General features: G+C 44.1%; 2 protein-coding genes across 3 annotated transcripts in view; one reads left to right on the top strand and one right to left on the bottom strand.

Moving 5' to 3' along the window:
- Positions 1-4,782, top strand: part of vps13b (vacuolar protein sorting 13 homolog B) — a 319,766-nt gene extending 314,984 nt beyond the window's left edge. For both annotated transcript variants that reach the window (XM_076736852.1, XM_076736857.1), the window contains exons 63-67: positions 94-270; positions 1,844-1,946; positions 3,393-3,561; positions 3,680-3,760; positions 4,528-4,782. In XM_076736852.1, coding sequence (XP_076592967.1) covers positions 94-270; positions 1,844-1,946; positions 3,393-3,561; positions 3,680-3,760; positions 4,528-4,776 — 779 coding nt within the window. In that variant the 3' untranslated portion in view covers positions 4,777-4,782. The remainder of the gene's footprint in view (positions 1-93; positions 271-1,843; positions 1,947-3,392; positions 3,562-3,679; positions 3,761-4,527) is intronic.
- A 1,117-nt stretch (positions 4,783-5,899) lies between these two features.
- rgs22 (regulator of G protein signaling 22) lies at positions 5,900-18,042 on the bottom strand. The gene is made up of 18 exons (XM_076737965.1): positions 17,592-18,042; positions 17,234-17,395; positions 16,872-17,058; positions 16,403-16,525; positions 16,128-16,229; positions 14,555-14,749; positions 14,084-14,176; positions 13,477-13,667; positions 13,180-13,342; positions 11,416-11,580; positions 9,672-9,740; positions 8,861-9,019; positions 7,912-8,091; positions 7,584-7,766; positions 7,352-7,498; positions 6,912-7,011; positions 6,058-6,156; positions 5,900-5,979 (listed from the first exon to the last, which is right to left on the bottom strand). The coding sequence occupies exons 1-18, from the start codon at positions 17,993-17,995 to the stop codon at positions 5,951-5,953; spliced, it is 2,751 nt and encodes a 916-aa protein (XP_076594080.1). The 5' UTR covers positions 17,996-18,042; the 3' UTR covers positions 5,900-5,950.
- Positions 18,043-18,659: the final 617 nt, after the last annotated feature.

Below are 18,659 nucleotides of genomic sequence, written 5' to 3'. Positions count from 1 at the left end.
GTCGTGAGTTGTGTGCGCGTCTGTTTTTAAGTCTCTCATTTCTTTAACTAAGCACAATAATAAAGAACGACAACCTTTTCATTGTTCTTTCAGGAGCAATCGCAGGCATCGTGGACCAGCCCATGCAGAATTTCCAAAGGAACTGGGAGATGCAGAGCTCTGCTGGTAGCAAGGCCAAAGGAGTCATCTCTGGAGTTGGGAAAGGCATTGTGGGGGTTTTCACTAAGCCCATTGGAGGAGCAGCTGAACTGGTGTCCCAGACTGGATACGGTGAGTTCAGGATGGTCAAAGATAATAGAGGGTTTTTCCTTTGGTTCCTTTTCTTTCCTCTAGGAAGCAGTTTCAGTGAATTAAGTGACTGATAGTTTTGTTCAGTGTAATAGCCTCACTTTTCCTGCGGTTCTCGAGCACTCAGAACACAGAGAAATTAAAGCATAATTAGAGCATAATTCTTGGGAACAGCTCAGACATGAAAAAGCCCATCTTGGATTCCATTTTTGGATTTCTGGTAGTTTAAGAACTTCCAGCTCCATAGAAAGCTGATAGCCTCCTGTGTTGTCATGTTTGGCAATGAGCTCCATCATTTTGTGAGGAACCATTTTGCACAGAATCTGTGTTTGAGATGTTAATTAAACCTGACGTCATTTAAATTACATTTGCAAAAGAATGAAAAATGTCCGTCCTCCACACACGAGCACATTATCGCTGCCACACAGCAGTTAACCGAAGTGTAAAGAAAGATTTGGCCATTCAGCAAGGTCTCAAGTTTAGCACAACTCAACAAATAGGTCTTATGTACAACTTTCCAAGGAGCCTTAGGCAACAATATTCTCATAAACACATATAGAGTTAGAGTTGTGTGTCAGGAAAATCATAAATCCATCAGTGAGTGGACGGTCTCTCCCCTTCTCTTTACTTGGCTCCAACCAGAAGCGAAGTGTTTATTAGGCCAGACCTTCAGTAGTGCAGGACCCCCAGTGACACACACACACAGCAGGGGCGGGGGGGTGAGGAGTAGGTCAGAGGGTGGTGTGTGTTGGCGCTAACAGGTCATCTTGGCCGCAGCACATAAACTACCAACAAGGATAACAGCTCTGTGTAAGAGCAGTGACTCCCCGGGGTCTGGCTGGGATCTACCTGACCTTCTGAGCTCAGCAAAACACACACACACACACACACACACACACACACACACACACACACACACACTTGTGAATATGCATGTGGATCCACATGGATGCCTGTGAGTACACAAGCTGGAGGACACACCGACCAGCGTACACATCAACATTCAGGCTGACAGAAGACTCAATCTGCTGCTAATGTACTCAGATCAACTGTATTGATTTGTGTCACACTCCATCCTGCCTTATGACACACATGGACATACCCCCCCCCCCCCCCCCCCCCCCCCCCCCACACACACACACACACACACACACACACGCAAACACCCGCTCAGAGCTGAGCAGCATTGCAGAGGAGCACTGCAGTGACATCATTAATGGATCTCACTGTGTTCTTTATGGCTCCAGTTTAACTGCTTGATGACTTCACTGGCCCGTGGCTGCTGCTGCTCTGCTGACAGCTAGAGTGGGACGAAAGAGAAGTGACCACATGCACATGGGTTATGACCTCACTGTGACATGTACACACAGAGCCAGCCCAGTCATGCAGGGCAATGAAATGTACATTCACAATAACGCGCGCTCACATGCTAAGAGAAACTGTATTTTTCCATCAAAGGTCGAATGGATTTGATTTAAATGAGACTGGCACCAGTCTGTCAATGCGTATTGTATTTCAAAACGTGTGCGTAATCCACGGCACTGTCTCCTAACAGGGATCCTTCATGGAGCAGGACTGTGGCAGCTACCTAAACAACTGTACCTGCCCACAGAGGGGAAGTCGGCTCAGGCCCCGAACAGCCACCTTAAATATGTCTGGTATGACCCGGAGCCATTCTTTCTTCCTGCAGGCTCCTCCTTTACGTTTCCTTAGAAGTGGGACATGTGTTCTCGCCTTTGCTTTTCTTGGACTCTCTCCAGGATCTGCTGTTCTTTCTCTCCCTCTTACCTCTCATCATTTTTGCTGTCTTGTTTAAAAAAAAAAACCCTTGGAGGGTTCATTACCCACTTTCATGAAAAAAAAAAGAGTCTGGAAAGATGTTTGACCTTGATCCCACACATGGTAGCCAGCCTGCCCTCCGTAGTTCTCATCAAGCCTTGTTAAAAGGTTTTTATAAGCACTCTGCCAAAGCCGCCAGCTAGAAATTGTTCTTGTTTTTCAACTATGAGTCTATCCAGAGATGTTTCCCAGTGCCATCAGATGGAGGAGGAACACCTTCCTTTGTGTGCTGGAATAGTTTGGAGACTGGGAGCGACTCCGTTTACAAAGGTCGCATGTTGCGCCAAGCAGAAGGTTACCTTTGGGTCCTGCGTTGTAAAAATATGGCTTGAAGCGTGGCCGTATCGACAGCACTGCATCACATCTGAGAGTTTCAGAGGTTCCAGTAAACTGTCTCAGTGGAACACTTAATATTATCATTAAAATTTATAAGAGGCGTCTGTCTCCAGAAGGTTATCAGGAGCTGTAGAAAAAGCATTTATGGCGTTGCATAATGAATTTTCCGCAATTTAGTTTGGTTTCCATAGCTATCAAACATTTACTTCTAATAGCAGTCAGTGTCTGCTGTCAACTGCCATGAGGAGAAAGGCCAAATTTTACATACAATATTTCTTTAGGACATTCCACTTGAGTTGTCATCACCCGAGGGGTTAGCCGTATGTTGTGCTAATGTTCGAGGAAGATGAAAATATATGAACGCTGAGATAATGCTCCCTATGGTTTGATTCATGCTGCATTGCAGTCAAACTGCTTTCCATCAGGCATCCATCAATTATTTTTACTACTGCAGGTAGCCCAGACACTTGAGGGGTCAGACTGTTAGAGCAGAGTAACACTGAACAGAACCAAAGGGTCCCTACTGTGGCTGCTTCAACATCTGCTCCGCAATTTGAACACCTGCCTTCCAAAGTAAACACGCCGTCGCAGAAACAAGACCGAAGACTTCGGTTGCCGCACACATATTCCTCTATCGAACATGTGTGTAATCGGAACCACACAGAGAACATGTCGAAATGTAAATTACAGGATGTGTGGAGACACGTATGCGCGCTTGTTTGTGTGTGTTAGGTTAGTTGGGCACTTTGTGTGGTCTTGTGTTTATAGGGAGGGTGTTTATCTGACGTTAGGAGGCCTGCCATTATGTGCGTTTTTAAGATGTCAGCGTATGTAACGTTAGAATTTTCCAAACATGTCCTTCTAAATAAGCAGTAGAATGTGTGTGCGTCAAAACTTGTTTATAACATCGTCCTGCTCTCTGACCACAGGAAGATGCTCCAGTCCCTGGGGCGGCCGGAGCTCCACATGGCCCTGGAGGTGACCATCGTGAGCGGGTCAGGTCAGGAGCATGCTGGCTGTCTGCTCCTCACCTCTGAGGTGCTGTTTGTGGTCAGCCTCAGTGAGGACACCCAGCAGCAGGCCTTCCCCATCACAGAGGTAACTGACAGTAGTCAGGGACAACAGAAAGTGTTCCACACAAGTGTGTGACAGTCACATGAGCCTTTCTGTAGCAGTGACGCAGTGCAGTGAACGTGAAACCTCGTGTCCTCTGCAGGTGGAGTGTCAGCAGGAGCCGGGACAGCAGGGCCAGCTCACCCTCACCTTACAGCAGCAGACGGTAGCCAGCGACACAGAGGTGAGACTGGAGGGATGGAACCGCACACCGGTGTGGAAATCAATCGGGGAATGATGCAATGTTGAATACGTACGCTGCTTACACAGGCTCTTATGAATATATTACTGGAAGTGCCACATCTAAAGTTGAAAAGGGACAGATGTTATAGTAGCTTCAGTATATTCCTGATATAAATCATCACATTTAGATTATTTACAAAAGCTTTTTCAATCTCCGTTTTTATTCTGAGGGCCAGACAGCATCTGTAGTCTAATTGTTTCCAGAGGAATGCACACTGACGGAGAACACCTTGCTTTATTTAGGTTTATATAAATGACTGAACCTTGATTTTGTCATGTCTTTGCACACGTTCACATTAATAGTTACATGTTGTAACTGTCACCTAGAAAGGGCCAGACTGGCACTCTTGGTCATTTAGACATCTTGTACATATTTCCTATGGCCAGTTGTTGCTTCAGTATTAAGCTGGCTCAGCAGCATATGTGCTCAACCATGAAGCAGCAGGGACCTTTGACCTCAGCTCATCAGCTTCTGAGCAGGAATTGAAACAGAAAACTTGTCTTTCACGACTGGTTCAGTTCTTTTCACTAATTCCTTTCTGTCGGGTTGAAGATGAATTTAGCTGCTGTAGTGTTTGGTTGGCATGACAACATACTTTGATAAAAACTCCCCATCATGCGTGAGTGATGACACATGATTGGACACCACCTGCAGCAGATTTAACTTCATTATGATCAGTGTAATGGCAATCATCTGTCGTCCTTCAGAGTGACGGCGTTCGCGAGCGCCTGTCAGAGCAGCAGTATCGTCGGCTGGTGGATTACGTGATGCGAGCCTCCCAGTTTCTCTCCCCCTCCGCTGCCTCTCTCCAGCTGCAGCCCCCAGTGACGCTCGCCGAGCCACCGCCCTCCGTCACCAAGTCTTACCGCTACCTGGTGGATCCCGCCTTCGCCACAGTGTTTGTCAGCAAGTTCACCATGGTAAAGAATAAAGCCTTACGCATCGGGTTCCACTGATACACAGTAACATACACAAAAAAAAAAAAACACATCACACCTTTTGTTCCACTTTAAATTAAGCCTTAGAAAATCTTGGGGAAACTTTATTTTAACTCTGGAAAGATAACTACCCATTTATGCAAAACATATCTTTAGAGGTACAAAATGAAATCAATATTTTATTAGAGTAAGTCCACCTGGTCATCCATGCCTTAGGGATGTGGAAACAGTCTCTGAAAGACATATTTTTTTACTTATACAACAAAGTCATGTAGCCACAGAGAAAATCTGTGGGTTTAGAATCAGTTTTAATGACAGAAACACGTCACTTCAGACATTTCAACAAGTACACACTGTAACAAACACTAAAGCAAATAGCTGTGTCAACCTAAACCTTCTTGGACCAAAGGTGTGCTCTTTGGACTTGAAATCAGAGCTCATGCACACTGACTGAATGAAACAGAAATGCACAGAACACAACTAACAGGAGTCACTCACATCTGTTACATTTCTATCAAAGCAGTCTGTAATGTTTCACTCTGCAGAGAAAGCTCTTGGTGTTTACATTGTCCATGCAGTGACTGTGTCTCATGCCAACGTTAAGTGCAATATTATATACGTGTTGATGGAAGCTAGAGATACCAGCTGTCAACCAAAATGTTTTATAGATGATGTAATATACTTGTTTGACAATAACATTGATCTTTGTAACCTTACGTTGATGCCAACCCCTCATGATGCAACCATGTGGTTATTGCCTTTTATATTGTTGTACCACTGAGTTCTATGTAAGATTTACGTCTAATGCCTTCAATGTATGGAAATGGATAATATATTAATAGAGAAACATTTTAATAAAAACATTAAAAATTATCATGTGTTATTCCATCATTGTGTACTATGTAAGAAAAAATGAAGAGGAAGAAATATGAAAGAAAGACATGATGAAGAAGAAGAGATTTACACACCTGCAGTAACATAGAGTAGATGTAAGAGTGAGATGTTTGTCGTACAGGCTTAAGAAAATATTCTTACATCACAGGTAAACCCAGCCTCAAACTTCATCATCATCATGCAGATATCAGTAGCAGCTCAGCTCTCAGTTTTCACTCATCGCGCTCCGATAACAGCGTCAGTCACCCTCGTCTGTGTCAACATTCGCTGCATGAAGTCACTTCACACACGTTTGTTTTCACTTCATGTTGCACACTCGTACACCCCCTGCAGTAACACATGAGGGCCATCTATGTTTGAGAGGCAAAGTAACTGCTTTGTGTGCTTCCATCTTATTTCACTTACTGTTACACTGTTTGCTCTCTGGTCTGGAGGAGCGTCGTGAGGGCAGCTGGCGGCTCACTTTACTGCCTGCTGACTTGACAGTGCAGTCAGAGGAGGAGTCTGGGCAGAGACAGTTGAGTGTCAGTGTAAAACATCTGCCCGCAGGCTCTCAACATATTGACGACTGCTGTCTGTACAGAGAATAAGAAGCAGGCACATTCATGTTTATACATTACAAACACCTCTCAGCTCGACTGTGTGGACCTCATCACTGTAGCTGACGTACGTGAACACCCAGTCCCTCATGCTGAGCTCGTCTCTCCCGTGCAGGGATAGTGATGATCTCCATCTGTGTTCCTGTCTGTACCTCTCAATACCATCTCATTAAAGCAGAATTTACACTATGCTTCATTTCTGTTCATCCTCATTCACTATGGGCTGTAACTGACTCCTGCGTTAGCATCACGCGTCATTTACACATCCACGCAGTGTGGGCTTGGACTAACTCCTGCACAGAACATTGATGCTTAATGGATATGCTGAAGTGGCTGTTTTGGCTGGAGTTCTACATAATGAGACAGTTCTGATCTGTGGAGGGGGTCCGTTTGACAATGCTTTTGCTTTCACTGCCAGGTAATATCAGAGCCTTGGAAAATTAGCTTGGATTTTACCGTGGGAACAGCTAAATGTCATTTCAATGTTATGGTTTCCTGCATTTAGTCTGTCTAGTAGCAGTGAGTCGTCAAAAGTGCTGCATATGGGAGTTTTACTGAGCCCTGGGAGACAAAGCGAGGTAGGTGTGCGTGCGTGCGTGCGTGCGTGCGTGCGTGCGTGCGTGCGTGCGTGCGTGCGTGCGTGCGTGCGTGCGTGCATACCTGAGGCTGTGGAGAACGAGGCTTCCAGCTGACTCTGTCTCCTCAGCATCACCTCCTCTCTCTTCAGAGCTGCCATGTACTTGGAGTAGGACCACGACAACTGAGGGAACATTTCCAGAAATCCAGTCAAATCTAACGTGATTAGAAAAACGGTTCAATTAGAGGATCCAGTTTCTCTTTCAGTCTGTGGTTGGAACTGATGAGGCCTAGTTTGGACTTCATGCTGTAATTGAGTTTATCTTCATCACTGCAGTTTTTCTTTTAATATGCTGGGCTCTCAGATAGTTATCAAAGGAAATCATTTAATTTGGTTTGGCTGCATTCATACATTTTGTATATGAAGGGAACCGTGTACATGAAATTTCTGACATTTGACACAAACATATCTTCAGCTCTACATTCATAATGTTTCTCCATCAGGAACATGAGGCTGCTCGTACCGGCTGTGATGGAGTCAGCAGCACTCTGCTCTGTGTCCTTGACTGCTTTTTTTCACTTGTCCCCTCTTGTTCTTGTTCTTCTACCTCATCTTCGTCATTTGTCTCTTCCTCCTGTCCAAAACTGGCCTCTGGCCTCTCCTGCTCTTCCTGTACAAAAGAGGTCAACCTGAACACAGCTAGTTTTTAACTCACTCATTGTCCTTTATCCCCTCAGTATCGGCTGTTTCCTCACCCTAGCTCTCCTCCTCTTGTCCTCTTCTTCCTCCTCCTCCTCTTTTCTCCTCTGTCTCCTCACTCTGGCTCGGTGTTTGACTCGTTTGTCCTGCAGTAGAGGAAGGAGTTGCTCCTCTTGGACACTGCTGCTCAGCTCTTGAAACTCAGGCCAAAACTTCAGCAGTTCACTGAACACTGACATCTACAAACACAAAGAACACGTGTGCTCTCTACACCAGAAGAAATACAATACAGACCGCACGCACGCACGCACGCACGCACGCACGCACGCACGCACGCACGCACGCACGCACGCACGCACGCACACACACACACACAGAATCGACCTGTGCCTCTCTGAAGATGTAAGGGCCCAGCTCGTGGCGCTTCTCCAGAATGTGCTGGGCCTGATCGGGAGGGATGTCTATCTGCAGGGTGGGGGGCATGGAGGAGTTGATAAAGCAGTTAATGATGGTGGAGACCTTCTGCTGGATGGTGGCCTCATCACTGTGAGAATGGCAGAGGTCCTGCATACAGGAAGAGAGGGGACAGATGAGAAACCATGTGTGTGCTCCTGAAACGTCTGGAATATCACTGAAACAGAGAGATGCATTCCAGATATGAAGAGTTCATTTCTGCCTTGAGACCTCACCACGTAACTTACGGTTCAGTCTTTTGTCCTTGTTGAGCTGCATGTCCCTTTTTTTTCCTATGCAAGTACATTGAGTGCAATGTTTGAACCAGAGTTAAATTCCTTGTCTGTGCACACATACTTGGCCGATAAAGCCGATTCTGATTCTGAGATAAGAGAGGTTAAAGACCCTGAAACAATTTCTCAATCAGGTCCTCACTGTAAACAATAGGGTCTTACATGGACACACAATTTTTAATACTTCTTGTTATTCCAAGAGAGATTTCTGTATTTATTTCTCAGGTCAAGCTCAAATTTTCAGGGACTAAAGCATAAAGATATCATCAGTGAACAGCAGATTTTAATACTCTCACAATATGTCTCACCCTTAAAAACCCCTACATCTACTCATCCTTCACTGAAAAATCCATGATCTACAGTGTTCTCTGTTATTACATTTATCATTATTATTACTGTAGGTGTTTTGTTTTCCATCTCATGTTTTCACTTTATTCCATTTTCGGTCTTATGTTAATCTTATGGTTTTATTCTCCGTCTTATTTTACATTAATGTTCATTGGATGTCTTTTTAACGTGAAGCACTCAGTACATGCAATGCCTTTGTTGTAAAGCACTTTGAGCTGTATTTCGTCTTATTATTTTACCTTGTATCTCTGCACCTCCAGCCAGAAGAGCACATCATTTTCTAGGAAGTCTCCCTTCAGAGAGACAAAGTGCTGGAACTGCATACAAGTGACGGGGTTGAGTAGGATCCGTCGAAACAGCAGGATCTCTTTGGAGGAACTCATCCACAAGCCCTCGGCCTGCAGAGGAATGTTGGATTTTTAAGGACACTATTCGCTGTTAGTTTAACTCTTTCAGGAGAGAAAATCCCCTCAGGAATAAACAAAATACACATAATCACCCACTCGAGCGTAAATGTAACAAACCTCGCACGAAACATCACACACCTGTAGAGCTGCAGAAGACACAGTGTGCTCCTGAACAACAGCAGTAAAGATGATCTGTGACCAATGAGCTACAGTCTAAGCTCACATTAAACTGAGACAGTGATACTCCTTTATCCAGAAAACCTGCTCTTTGCCAGTGATCAGATACTGATCAGAAAGACGAGAGTCACAGTCATGTATGAGAAGTCCTTCCTGTAATCATCCTCCTCAAAATGTGAAATGTTTTCTATCTGTGTTCTGCTGTGGAGCTGAGACGAGAGGACAGGAACGGAGCTGCGTGGAAAACACTCCAAACACTATTAAAGGAAGGTTAGTAATGCTGATGCTTTAATCTTATTTATCCTGGATCCAATTTGGGAAAACTAACCACAAGGCCAAAATGGTGTTTGACAAAGCCAGTGCTTGCAGCCAAGTCATGAACTAAATCACACATGCTTTCAGGCCAGGAAATGCCTTATTTCTCTCCATTCAAAATATCCAGCTTCCCCAGAGGATTTCTCCTTACCTTCCAGGCTTCTCTCCTCGCTCTGCGTCGACGGTAGACGTGCTGTGAGAGCCTGTCTGCTGCTTGGGGCTAACACACACACACACACACACACACACACACACACACACACACACACACACACACACACAGAGGTGAAAAGTCAGAAACTGAGTAAACCAGGTTAAACAGAGACACTGAACACCTCTCAAACCTCTCTGCTGCTCTGTCACTGCCAGTAACCGAAGCTCTCTCTCCTCTTTTACCTTAACCTTCTGTCAGTCTTTATTTCCTCTGATCTTACTCCTCCAACCTCCTCTTAGAGAGATCTTTAGCTCTCTGATAAAGGGTCATCCCTGACGCCCACCCTCGGCCTCCTCCGTCCTCCTCTTCACTGTCTTTTCCACCCTTCCACTCATCTCCTCCAGCCTGTAACACTAAACTGCTTCTACGTCTCATTGCTTAATGAGAGGATCCGTGTGACCAAACATCGTAAACTTGATAACATAATGGGGCAGAGCAGAGGAATCTGCGGTTTGTGTTTTACCACCTGATGAGGCAACCTGAGAGAGCGACTGCGTTTAGTGGTTTCTCACATAGCACCGTCACTAACGTGTGTCTGACTCCTCGTCTCTGTCCTCTGTCATGGCCATTATACAGCAGGAATCAAATGCTATTACAATATAAGTACAAGCCAGGGTTGGTAATGGGCCCATATTTCTTCCACTTTCCGAATTCCATGATGATAAGTGATTCTATCAGTGTGAGTCCACTGTAAGAAATAATGAATGCATTTCAACCAACATAACCAACATAATTATTTCTGCACATGTCAGATGTCCTGCTTGATAAATGGCCATGTGTTATGTGTAGAAAGGCTGAGAATAGTTACAAACCAGCAAAAGCTGGTATTTATGGAAACAAGTTGGAGCACATCCAGACCTCACGGTCATTGCTTTTAATCATCAAATTATTTGAATGCTTTTCCAAATCCATGTGACGGCAGCATAAATCCTCCATGAAAAACAATGCTCACAAGCTCTTGGTGGTGTCTGACCTCTAAAGACTTATTCACTGATGACTGATTAACCACCGTCACAGAGGTTTCCCAGCATCCACTGCTGACACCATCATGGAAGCCTATTAGCTAACTGGCTAAGTGTTAATACTGACTCAACAGCCCAACCAAACACAACAGACAGATACTGTCTGCTAGACATGGCGTCTCTTAAACTTCATTCAGTAAAGTATGCTTGTTAAGCAGTCTTAAGCTGTCTTTCTTCTGTCAGCCTTTACCTGATCTACACATGTATTCACTAACCACAAACGCTTGAACTTAGATGAGTTCAAAAAAATGCTGACATCTGGAAACAGTGCTTTCATGTGTGGTTGTGTACAAACAAAGTCTCTATAATGTAATGTAAGTAGTTGAGAACTATATAAAGGAAGTTTGACATTTTGGGAAATACTCTTACTTGCCATCTTGCTGAGAGTCAGATGAGGAGACTGATACCACTCTCATAAAGGAGATATGATGTGTTTCCAGTCTTTATGCTAAGCTAAAGTAAGCTAATCAGCGGCTGGCTGTGGCCTCATGTTTATTGGACAGACTTGAGAGTGGTTTCAATCTCCTCTTCTAACTTTCAGCAGGAAGGTGAATGAGCCCAGCTCCTAAAATGTCAAACTATTTATTAAAGTGCTTTCAGCCATTTCTTTTCTGACACTACCAATTAGCAGTGTTAGTGTTCAGAATCAGGACGTCCACCTTTGGTTGGTGTTTCTGCCGCTCTGTGAACTCTGCTGTGGACAGGAACAGAGGAAGCCATTTTTTCTCAATGTGACTCTTGACGATGTCCTGGATCTCCACAATGACTGGGTTCGAGAGACATTCCAGTTTCAGACGCTCCAGTCCACCCACTAGACGCAATATCTACACGCACACACACAAGAAAGACACAAAGACAGTGCAGAGGCAGATGACTGCATGTGTGTTCATGTGTTTGATTTGAATGATTAGGATTATAAGTGTACATGTCGGTATATTTGAAGAACATATGAGGAGGACAAATTCAGAAGAAAACTTCCCACAGTGGAAAACCCCACGGAAGATTCCTCTCCTTCCTGACTCCTGCTGTGCTCTTCATCATTCCCACAATCCCTCTGTTCTCTTCATCTCCCCTGTCTGCTTTCTGTCTTCATACATTGATCTGGCCGTGTCTCCCTATTTATATCTCCTTTATATTTTCTCTCATCTCTTGTTGCACGCACACAGCCATGCATGCACACTTACACTCACACATACGCTTCAGAAATGAGAACCAGTCGTGGCATTGGAGTGGGAGTCAGTAGATGAAAGGAGGCCAATCTGTGACTGGATGACTGAGTGATTGAAAGAGTGAAGGGCCAAAGCAGTAAAGCTGTCATTCTCTCTACATCGCTCACGCAGACGGGAACCAACGCTGAGATGCAAGAGCGGCAGCCAGACCCAATCCTACAGAGTTAGAAGTACTAGATTTGGCATCCTCGTTCAAATGCACAGTTATAATCATTATTTTGATGGTTTTTATGAGATGAGGATGACAAATGGCAAAGGTCATGCACCAGACTTAAAGGCATGTCGACAAGAACACTGTACGTCTCTCTCTTAGCCCAGTGTGCTTCAAGAAAGCAGAGGGTTCACCAGTGGCCTTTACTATAATATGTCCGATAACAGTGATCACAAAACAGGGGTACTTGTTTCCCAGTGAGTACTTGTACAGCTTCCAGTGAGTATGTAGAGAAACTGTAGAGTAGCTCAGCTGAAATAGCAACCCTGGGATGAATTGGATTAAAGGTTGAAGTATTACACAATATTACACATTTGAAATAGTTCTCTAGCTATTGCTTATAATCAATAATGTTTGGAACATGCAATGATGTCAGTGAAGGGGTGTTTGAGTTTATCTGACAGAGTTGTGTGGGAACCACCATCAAACACATAAAATAAGACTCTTTTCTGTGACAGTGTAATTTTACAACATAACAACCATCTCAGTGTCTAAAAAGAGAAAATCAGGCACAATGCTCAGTGTCCCATCTACTCATCCTAACTCTTCTCATCATGCCCTCCTGCAGTAATCCTAGAATCCAGAAACCTAATCTGAGACTGTAAATGTCAGGAGAGATTTCATCCTACTGTCATTGTTTCTGGGGCTGATCTTTGTCTTTCTGGATCCGAAGCCCTCTCTTCTCCTCTTCTTGTTTTAATTCTAACCATGTCCTCTCATCCCAGTTTCCCACCGACACCCTGCTGTCAGAGCTGTCAGCATGAAGGCTGCAGGATGCCAAAAAAGGGAGATGGGAAATTGTGAGAGAGCCACAGCATCCTCTGTTTATCAAATCTGGATGTTGAGCCTCAGATGGATCTTACAACCCATCTTGGGTTTGTCATGTCATGGGCACCATGTTTCTGGCCCTGTCTTTCTAATGCTTTCCCAGGAAGTTGACAATAATGTATGCCAGGAATGTTTTTCTAAACCATGTGACGTACATCGTTCTGTTGTTCTGTTGAGGCGGGGCTGTCAGAGCCAAAGAAGTACTTCCTGTTGAGGTATTTGGTTGCAATATGAGATGACCTCTGCGCTCTGCCAGCTGTGTCCTTCTGAGGAGTCCTCCTGTACTGCTCCAGATCCAACCAGCACGTCAGATGGATACTGAGAAGAAACAGGCATGCTCAGAGCAGCCATGTTACTCTCATATGAACTTTATCTCATATGAACTCCTTCAAACAATACACATTCTGCACATTTTCATGCTGTTAATCTATCTGTGTGGCTATATAGCTCACCTGGCGTCCCAATCCTGCAGGAAGGACATAAAGTGCCCGATCTCATGGCGGTGACGAAGCAAGGAACCTAGTCGGTAACCTTGGTAATTTAGAGACACTCTGGACCAAGAGTCAGGCACCCGGGGGCCCTTTGAGAGTGGAGTAGAAGGTGTACGAGAAGAGGGAAATAACATTGACCGGCACTGCTCCACCTGCAGAGCAGATAAAGCAGCAGAGAGTAAAGAATAAGTAACAGAGGAAGAAAGATGGACCAGGAGGGAGAAAAAGAAGGTGTGGTGTAAAACTCTTAATGATTTTTCCACATCACATCATGCCTCATACTGCCTCTTAGATGTACTAAAGTCATGGTAAAGCACAGAGTTACATGGATCATTTCTTCTATATAACAGCAGTATGACACCATTGTAAAAGGCACATTCATGCCAAGTAATATAGTGTTGGAACAGTAGGTAATGTCATTGTTACTAAGCAATACATAAATACTGGAAAGAAGTCATTTTGACATTAATGTTTACATAAGCTGTTTTATGCTTACAGGTGTGTGTTTATTGGCTACTAACTGAGCACCAACATTTTATAAATCAGTGGAACTGGATGCTGGCCTGACCTGTTGCAGACGGCGCTCTGATTCCTCATACAGACTCTGGAGTTCCCTGTACTCCTGATTGTCGATGCAGCGCACCTCCTCATGCACACACACCTGGACACATACACATAAAGCCAACTACAGCTGTAATGATGAGTTAAGTAATCCATTTTTTCATTTCTTGAATCAATCAATGAATTATTCCAGCAGAAATGCCAGACAATTCCCAGCTTCTCAAATCTGAGGATTTGCTGCTTTTGCGTTACATTAAACTGAATATTTGGGGGTTTCAGGCTGTTGGTGGAACGAGACCTAATGACTTCACCTTGTATTCTAGGATGCTGTGATTTTTATAGACCCAACCATTGATTCAGAAAATAATCATTCGCTGCAGCCCTAAAGCCAGTCATGCACAGAACCAGACTTGACCTCAGACTTAAACTAATAACTCAAATCAACTTGATCTTTATAATATTCACACATGCATGTTACCTTCTGGAAGGACTCTTTGTCCCTGCTGACCAGCAGTGTCCACGGCTCCAGCAGGATGTTCAGCGTGTGTTCCTCAACCCTGTCAAACAGCTCCTCAAAAGCAGGCCTCATTCGGTCGTACACCTCCTTTCTGATCTCCTCATCGACACCAATGCTCCTCCTGGCAGAGCTGAAGACATAGGTGGAGTAAAGGAGCTGGGAGAAGAGAAGGGAAAAGAAGAGATCATAAAAATGTCAACACTTCAGAAACATTTCTCCTCAAAACCACCATCACTTCCATCATCACCATTGTTCAGTGCTCTCATACACAATATTCACTATCTCTCATCACTCCTGCCATCACACCACATAAATGTCACTCATTTAACCCTCTTGGCCACGACACTATGGAAAGCTCATCTAAATGTCATTCCTCTGGTGAACTAAAGGTTAACTGAAGGAAAATTGATTTCACTGTGAGGTATTCTGGACCGGACCGCTCAGCTTTCCTCCCTGGTCCAGCTGAAGTCAGACAGGGTGGTTCTGGGTGACTGGACTGGCGCAGAGCTGGGGGGGTCTGACTCATTTGTTTTTATGGCCGTTTAAATCTCTCCACTTAGTGAGAGGTAAAGAGGGCAGAGAGGAGAAGAGGAATGGCAGGCCAAGAGATCACGCAAACAGCAGCAGGTGTGTGTGTGCGTGCGTGAAAGAGTATTGTATAGGTTATAGAAATGTTATACTCAATCTCTCACTTTTTTGTTATCATTTGATTGATAGTGTGTGATGTGATGATTTTAATGAGACATCCTTTCTCAAGGAGGTCTCTTTATCTCACTGGATATTGCGGTGGATTTTTTTTAATAATGATTTTTGGGGTGTTTTTCCTTCATTTGAAAGCAACAGATGGAGAGGTATTCAGGGGAGGGAGGGAGAGAGAGAGAGAGGTATGTCATGCAACAAAAGTCACTGGCTGGAATCGAACCAGCAGCAGTTCTGACCGTGTGGCTGTAACCAGTTGACTACCATGGCGCTCCATCTCTGTGGATACTGTGTTTTTCTGTGTGAAGGTATGAAGCATCTTAATCGAAGCTTTAAATCAGCTGTAACTTATTTTTTCCACAGAAAACATGAGCTACACAAGTAACTATTTTTTATTACTTGAAATTAGTTTGTTGTTGACCTTGGCAGCAAAATTTAACTTAAAAAAAAAAAAAGTTGAACACAATAAACAATTTATTGTCTGGAATAGCGTGTTGCTGTTTTTGGTAAAAGGAAAATGAAGTTGTCTTAAAAGAAGCATTTTGTGAGACGAAAAATCCAACAGATGCAAAATAAAAAAATAAATCTGCTGAGTCAACCAGGACACATTACGAATGTACTTTAAAAAGAAAACGCAAAAAGACACATGCTGTCCAAAGCACAGACTTTTTTTTAGTTCATATCACCGTAGGTCTCTTTCACCTTAACTGGACAAATGTTGGATGTAAATACTGTGTTTAAACCAGATGGACGGTACTTAACAGCTTCTTAGTGGTTAGTAGTGAGCATCTAGCAGAACAGTTGTGGTCTTGACCTTGTATGTGTGTGTGCTGACCTGTGCCTCTCTCTGTACTCTGTAGGCGTCCAGGCCGTCCTGGTAGAACAGCTCACGGTAGTGCTGCAGGTCGGTCCAAAAGTTAACTGCATTCTCCCACAGCTGAAACAAATGAAGAGCCTCAGTAAGTGTCAGCAAGGACTGGGTTTATCACATCAAATACAAAAGAAACAACCCTCAGATGTTATTGCACCATGAACATTACATTTAAACGTGCGATCATGATTAAACGTGCTGAACTATACAGAAAAAAAATCAAAACAAGCCACCTGTACCTGGTTTCCAGATTGTTCACAGAAGTTGGTTAAGTAGAAGCCAGCACAGGAGTCAACACAAAGAGCCTGTAACATCGTCTCTATTCTTCTGCTGCCCAGTAACTGACTTCTGCTAGAATATGACTGATGGATACATATAGAGAAAACGTTTAATACAATCAACACTACAATTTATAAAAAAACGGAAATGTAATGATATAAATACAAATGTAGTGAATCCTCATAGAAGTTGGAAACAAATGTTTGTTTTTTTGATGAATGACAGCTTCTGATTCTGATTTTCCATCAATCGACTAATTGATTAATCCACCAAATGTTTCAGCTTTCCTTCAAAATGAAGCAACCAACATGTTTCAGGGGAAAGGACAGTTAACTGCACCATTGCTCTCTCTGTTGTTGCTTCAGAGGACTCTCTTCACCACCTTAAAACCTTTATGCACCAAGTAGATGCATATCCTAATACTCCTACCTGTGCATGGACAGTATGGGGGGACTGGGGAAGGCCAGTGTCGGGGCAGTGGACAGGCAGCGTCATAGAGCCATGGTGGCGCTGTACGCCTGATAGAGGGCTAACACAGCACTCTGTCCACAGCCCGGGATGAGGAGGGTCATCACGGTCTTCCTTAACACACCGGGATGTCCAGAACCGAGGAGCCCTGTGGGGGGAAGGAAGACATGACTATAAAGATTAAACATTATTGAACAGTATATCATGGTGGGCTAATTTGTGTATCCATATCACACACAAAAATATATTAGACATTCCACAGACAAATACAGTCTCAATGATTAACGCGAGGGACCCTGAATACTGTGAATTGTGACTCTCACCAGTAGTAGAGCAGTGACTCAGTGAGAAAGAGCTGAACTGAGCGCAGTTTCTCCTCTGTCCAGCAGGGAGAGGTATTCAGCTCCAGTCTGGAGAGCAGCTCCACATTTAGGCTTCTCTGGCTGCTGCTCAGCAGGTACCAGCTCCTCATCAGGACCAAATACCTGATCAAAGCACCACTTTATAACTGATTCTTCTGTCACTACATTTTAAAAAGTCAAGTGCTTTTCATAGCATCATCCAAAGAGATCAATGTCAAACCATGACCGTTAAACAGAGGCTGTTAGTTTGTGTCTCAACAGTAAAAAAGCCAAGTTCACCACAATAATAAAAAGTGTTTCATCCTGCTGTAATGTTTACCTGGTCTTCCTCTCTCTCCCCCGTGTAGCTCTCAATCTCTCTATATCCATCCAGAGATGAAACAGCTTCTCTCCTGACGTTCCTCGCAAAAATTCCTTGAACTCATCCAAGCCCAGTCTATTGCCATGGCAGCAAGTACCATGGTGACAAATATCAAGGACGTTTTCCTGGTCTGTGCCCCTGCGCCCCATCTCCCAATCCTTCTTAAACCATTCTGCCTTTTCTCCCTCTCTGCTCTGCCTCTTGCCTTCTTGAACTTTCTTCCCCTTCATTCTTTGTCTGCCCCCATGAGCTGAATGCTGGCGAACCTTGCGTTCACAGGATCTGTCTGTGCTGGCACAGTTTGTCTGCTGTCTTGACCTGCTGGAGCAGTGAGAAGTGTTTGCCTGGCTCTGACCATCCATCACGTTCAGTGCATTGCGAAGCACCTGTTTAACCACTTTGGCAGCCACATACTCCAGCTCTAGTTCAGCGGACTCTCTGGATTCTTTGAGATGTTCGTCCTCTGTGTTGCCAGCTGATGGCACTGTTTGAGAGCTCTGGAGCTGTTGGGCTTTCTCACATTGAAGTTTAGAGGAGGAGGACAAAGAGGAAAAGGTACATGGGTGCTCTGACTCAGACAAGCTGGAGAAACATCTGGGTGATTCACTACATCTTGTGTTGATATGTTCCTTCTTGCCGGATGTAACATGTATCCTCATAGACCCTGAACAGTAAGGAAAGATAAGAATCCTCATCTTCAGAACTTGACTGCAGCAGGCACACATACAACAACACACATTATGGTAAATACACCAGTTTATACCTTGTTTTGCTGAAATGTTCTCTTGAGAATGAGAGCATGTTTGGACCTTCACTGCATTATTTTCCTTGTCAAATTGGGAGGAAACACGCAGTTGTGGGGCTGACAGGGTGGCTCGACCTGAGCAGCCTTTCCTCTTCTTGAGGTCCCATTGAAACAACAGCTTTGCTAATCTGACAATAAGCAGAAAAAATACTGAGTCCCAGAATACACAAACATGTTTTTCTACAAGCACTCATTTGACGATAAATGGGATTTACAAACTT

Source organism: Chaetodon auriga, chromosome 8 (genome assembly GCF_051107435.1).
Source record: "Chaetodon auriga isolate fChaAug3 chromosome 8, fChaAug3.hap1, whole genome shotgun sequence".
NCBI classification, from domain to species: Eukaryota; Metazoa; Chordata; class Actinopteri; order Chaetodontiformes; family Chaetodontidae; genus Chaetodon; species Chaetodon auriga.
This window is presented reverse-complemented; position numbering and strand designations above follow the sequence as displayed.